This window comes from Mycteria americana, chromosome 20 (assembly GCF_035582795.1).
Source record: "Mycteria americana isolate JAX WOST 10 ecotype Jacksonville Zoo and Gardens chromosome 20, USCA_MyAme_1.0, whole genome shotgun sequence".
In the NCBI taxonomy this organism is placed as follows: Eukaryota; Metazoa; Chordata; class Aves; order Ciconiiformes; family Ciconiidae; genus Mycteria; species Mycteria americana.
Window position 1 is genome coordinate 7,705,051 of NC_134384.1, and position 4,905 is coordinate 7,709,955.

General features: G+C 59.7%; 1 protein-coding gene across 1 annotated transcript; it reads right to left on the bottom strand.

The window, feature by feature from the left end:
- Nucleotides 1–670: 670 nt before the first annotated feature.
- On the bottom strand, nucleotides 671–4,580 carry ELF3 (E74 like ETS transcription factor 3). Its single transcript, XM_075521731.1, has 8 exons — nucleotides 4,418–4,580; nucleotides 3,511–3,732; nucleotides 3,178–3,297; nucleotides 2,965–3,084; nucleotides 2,653–2,742; nucleotides 1,898–2,014; nucleotides 1,531–1,726; nucleotides 671–1,386 (listed from the first exon to the last, which is right to left on the bottom strand). Exons 1-8 carry the CDS (start codon nucleotides 4,578–4,580, stop codon nucleotides 1,266–1,268), a joined length of 1,149 nt encoding a protein of 382 aa, XP_075377846.1. The 3' UTR covers nucleotides 671–1,265.
- Between the last annotated feature and the right edge of the window lie 325 nt (nucleotides 4,581–4,905).

Below are 4,905 nucleotides of genomic sequence, written 5' to 3' on the forward strand. Positions count from 1 at the left end.
CAAGTGCCAGGGCTGAATTTCTGGAGAGTCCTCAGAAGGGCCAAGGTTTGAGACTGGGTGTAAGATGCCCTTGCATAGCTGGCTTCGAGACAAAGCCTCCAGACCTCTCTCCCACCAGCCTCGGGACAAGCAGCCCACCTCACCCTAAGGAAGACGCTGTGACACTGTGCCAGGATGACCAGGCAAGTCCAGGCCACAGCAGGCAGGAGGGATGGCAGCAGATGGGGTTGATGAAATGGGACATCCCAGGTCCCACCACGTCTTTAAGAAAAACAAGCAAAATGACAAGGAGGTACAAAAAACCCAACCAAACAACAATTTATTCCTCTTATGTTCCCATTTGAAAAGGAGGAAACCACATGCACCTGCTGGGTGCCTGGCTGGTCTGGCATCCTCCTGCTGTGGCTGACACAGAGCCAGTCTGTGCCCCCGTGACATCGCTTCAGTCCAGCTGAGCATCACCACCTGCCACAAGACACGCGTGTGCCCTACAATGCACACTCTCACATGGGAACATCTTACTCATGAAAAAATATATCTGTACATTCATTCTGTGCTTTTTTTTGGTCTTACATAAATTAGAAGCTACTTTTGGGGAAAAGGCCTGTTTCTAGATACAGGCAGCTGGGCTGGAAATGCAGAGTGGCCCTGCTGTCCGAAGTCTCCCCCCGAGGGCTCTCCATGGCCAGGTGAAGCTCCACAATGTTCCCATCTTCTCTCAGCAGGTGCCACACTGAGAAGCTGCTGCACAGGGGGGCTCACCCATCCCACGTGGTGCAAACAGGATGGTGGGCACCTTCAGCATGGCACAAGCAGTGATGAGGGAGGACCCCATAGCTGGGACAAGGTCTGTCCGATCATAGGCGAGACAGTGGTGCTTCCCCTCTGCCCGGGCAGGAGGTGGGTGACAGCAGGAGACCTTCTGGGGTTTCACTGTGGTGCGAGCTGCCACTTGAACTTCTCTTCCCCTTTGTGTTTGTCCAGGCTTTGAAACAGCCAAAGTCACTGCGACTCCAGTCGGAGGTATGAATCCAGCGAGGGAGATAACGTTTTACAGTAACCTACTGGAGCCAAAATATTAGCTTTAAACACCTCAGTGCCGGCAGTCACCAGCACGCACAAGCGTGCCCATGCAAGGGTCGGAGTTTCACACGCTGCACTGGGCAGCAGCTTCCAGATACAGCTGCAGGCAAAGTTTCCTGCCAAGGAGCCCAGCTCGGGGCTGGGCCCAAGGGGCTTGTCAGACCCCGGCTCGTGCAGGACTCCTACAGCTCCTTGTTCTTGTCAAGCACCTCCTCCTCCTTCCAGCCGCTGGAGTTCTTCCCAAACTTGTACACCAGCCGTCGCCCATCAACTCTCTCCAGGATCTCTCGTTTGTAGTAATATCTGGAGGAGATGGAGGTGGAATCAGGGCTCCGGATGCAGCCCTGCATGCTGGGGAGCTGCTGTGGGGGATCAAAGCTAAGCCCTGGTGGGTCTGACCCAGGCCTGTGGGGCAGGTCCCCCCCACGGACAGGGGAGGGCACTCACCGCATGGCTCTGCTCAGCTTCTCGTAGGTCATGCTGCTATTTTTCTTCTTCTGGCCCCAGAGCTGAGCCACTGCCTCTGAGCGCAGGAACTTGAAGACGCCCTCTTGCCGATCCTCCCACTTCATCAGCCCCTCATTCAGCTCGGGGTGGATCAGGATGTCGCGGATGAACTCCCACAGGTGGGTACCTCTTGGGGCTGGAAGAGGAGAGCAAGTTGTAGAGGAGGGAAGACCCTGTGGGGCCCTGTACTCCCTAACCCCCCCTGCCAAGGGGCATGGCCAGTGCACATGGCCCTTTCTCCCATCTCCACCCCATGGAGCCAAGCTGGGGGAGGCGGTTCAAGCTCCCAGGATGGAGGTCCACGTACAGTGCTTGCTCTTCCGGCTCTCCAGGCAGTCTCTGCTCTCCTTGCTGAGTTTTCGGGGCCGTCCCCGTTTCCGCTTGCCATGTTTGCCATCCCCTTTCTTGCTCCCTGCAAAGCCATCTGTGCACACAGACAAGGGGACACGTTACACTGTGCAGAGCCTGCTGGGTTGCAGCTCCTCCCTCCCTGGGCACAGAGGTGTCCCCCTCAGGAGCAGAAGCACAGGGGAGAGCTGGTTGGGGGTGGGGGGACAGATCAGGGGCTGCACCCTCTTTTCAGGTCCAGGTACCAGGGAACCCTCCTCCTGAGAGCAAGGTCTCCCCATTCTCTCCAGACTCATCCCACCCTCATCTGTGCCACCATGGCACGTTCGTTCCCCAAACCTTGCTGCTTCCTTGCATCCCTGGTATTCCCAGCATCATTGCCAGCTGGGATCAATACTGAACACAGCTTTCAGTGCCCAGGATCTCTAGCTGCAGCCTTCACCCAGCTGCCACCACCTACCCCTTCCCACCAAGCTCACTGCTGCCCTGGGTATCCCAGCTCTGCCCCAGAACCTGCACCATCACCATGCTCAATGGAGAGAAACAGACCCAGGGCGCACAGAAAACCAGCCCCCTCCCTCCTTCCCAGTATGAGGATGGATGTTCAGGTGTTGTCCCTAAATCATTGCCAGATGGGATGTGCTCTGCAGCTGCTGGAAGTGCCTGGGAGCAAGCCCTCCTCTCCCAGCTCCTGGCAGGAAGCAAACCACTCACCGTCAGGGAAGAGCTTTGCTTCCGCGGGGTCGAGGTCGAGGTCACTTCCACCGGAGTCCTGGGAGTTGGGGCTGTGGGACATCACAGGCCCTGAGAGGCAAAGAGACAGGGCTCAGACTGCCAGCTGCTGGCATCTGGAGATCCTTCCCCCAGCTTCCCGCCCCCAGCCCCCCGCCCCCAGCCCCCCTGCCCCAGGCCCCTGCAGACAGCCTGGTGTAAGACCCAAACCCAGTCTTGGTGGTGGGGCAGTTCCCCACTGATCTCCCAGATCAGTGCAAGCGAAGGGAGCTTTTTGCTGGGCAAAACACTGACCTGAGACATCAGAGCTGCCTGGGGACATGGCACCAGGCAAGCAGGTGAAGTCTGTGGATAGGAAAGGGTTTGTGGGCTTCATGTCCTCCAGGGAGTCCTTGGCACAGGGATTTCCCAGCTCTGGAAGGGGCAGAGAAGGGAAGAAGAGGTTAGCCCTGCCTGCATCAGCACCTGTCCCTGGGGAACAGGCTTGACCGGGGCCCCCTCTCTTACCCAGGTGGCTGGAGTCCAGGAAGGTCTCTTGGGAAGTGGCATCCTCTTTTTCCAGCAAGTCAATGATCCAGTTCAGCTCGTCAGAGGCTGCAGGGGTGGGGGGACTGGGATTAGCGGTGCCTATTCGGTATGGAGGGGAATGGTGCATACTGTGAGCTAAGCCCAGCCCTGTCTGTACCCCCACGTCCCTCTGCGCAGCCTCCCCAGTGCAACCTCCCCCAGGCAGCCCTCCGCAGTGCCTGGGAAGCAGGTGGTCCTGGGCTGGTTGGGGGGTCTCAGCCTCATGCTTCGAGCTGCCAGGCCTGAGGACAAAGGGGACATCGGGACACTCACTGATCTCGTGCAGGCGGTCATAGAGCTCATCCCCCAGGGGCCCAAAGATGAGGCGCATCTGGTCCCTGGTGCAGTGGCAGAGTGTGTGCCCATCCATGTTGCAGCAGGAAAAGTCAATAGAGCTGGCATCATACTTGTTCTTCTCCACGTGGTAGCTGATCCACTCCAGCACCTGCACCTTGGTCCAGAAGTACGGGAGCTCACTGAACCACTCCGGCTTGTCTGCAAGGGACGGAGAGCGGGGCTTAGGGGCAGGGCGGCTGTGCCAGCGCCGTGTGCCATGCATGAGCTGCTGGCTGTAGTTGGGCACCAGGTCCAGTCCTGTGGCAATCACATGAGGCACAGCGGGCCCCGTGCTTGGAGGGCTGTGGCACTAACAGGCACTTAGCGCCTGCTCCCGGGTCACCTCGCTCTGCCCTGCTCTTGTCCTGGGAGACGGCAACGACCGGACGCTCCCCCCACCGTTGGTTTCGGTGCCATTTGTCCTGTCTGTGCTGGGATCCACCCTGCTCTGCTGGTGTGTTCCCTGTGCCTCTCCCACGGCCATCCATGACAGTCCCACTGGCGGAGTGGGACCCTCGTCAGGAGGACTGTACTTCCAAACTGCTTTCCTGGTGAGCCCTGGCAGCCCATCCCCTGGGATGTGCTGGGGGAGGAGGGCAATGATTCCCTCCTCCCCTGTATGCATCTGATGTGCTCCAAGCAGCCGTGCCTTGTGCCACCCAGGGTCTCCTACAGCAACCTTTTAGCCAACACACCCCTGGGGAAACTGAGGCATAGTGGAAGCTGTTGACCTGGCCCAGTGGGACAAGGACCTTGCAACACTCTTCCAAGCCAGCTGCACTGCCTCGCTGCTGCCTTGAGTGCTGGCACCCCTGTGCAGCCACCACTGCTCCCCCGGTCCTACCTGTGCTCTGCGCCGGGGGCTGGCTGGTGGGGAGGGTCAGCCCCAGAGTGCTGTCGTCCCCAAGGTGTCCCAGCATGTCCAAGGTTGGCTGCACCTCGTCTGGCTGGTACATGGCGCTGATGTAGTTAGAGAAGATGTTGCTGATCTCGCAAGATCCCGCCATCAAGCTCTGTGCCAAGAGACGACAGTGAGCCCTGGCCCCGTGGAGGTGAGGGGACCTGAGCCCGCAGCACCCGCAGCACCCCCAGGACCGGGCAGGGTGAGGCCGGGCTCTCCCGCCCTCCACCCATCGTCACCTCTCAGGTCACTTCTGCAGAAATACCCGCCCAGCACCCGCCGGCTGGGGCTGGGGCCTGACTCACCACGGCCCCGGGGGCCGGGAGTGAGGGAGGCTGAGCTGGAGCAAACCGGGGACATGGCGTCACCATGCTTGCAGAAGAGCCCCATCCCCAGCAGCCTGGCCTCACCAGCCCCGCTGGCAGCCAGAG

Bases quoted from the DNA above. Each gene is read 5' to 3' on its own strand.
- ELF3 (XM_075521731.1), bottom strand. From the start codon at position 4,580: ATGGCGGGATCTTGCGAGATCAGCAACATCTTCTCTAACTACATCAGC. The intron at 3,733-4,417 runs GTAGGACCGGGG...CGTCCCTTGCAG, and splicing joins GCCCCCGGCGCAGAGCACAG to ACAAGCCGGAGTGGTTCAGT. The intron at 2,015-2,652 runs GTGAGTGGTTTG...CTGTGTGCACAG, and splicing joins AGCAAAGCTCTTCCCTGACG to ATGGCTTTGCAGGGAGCAAG.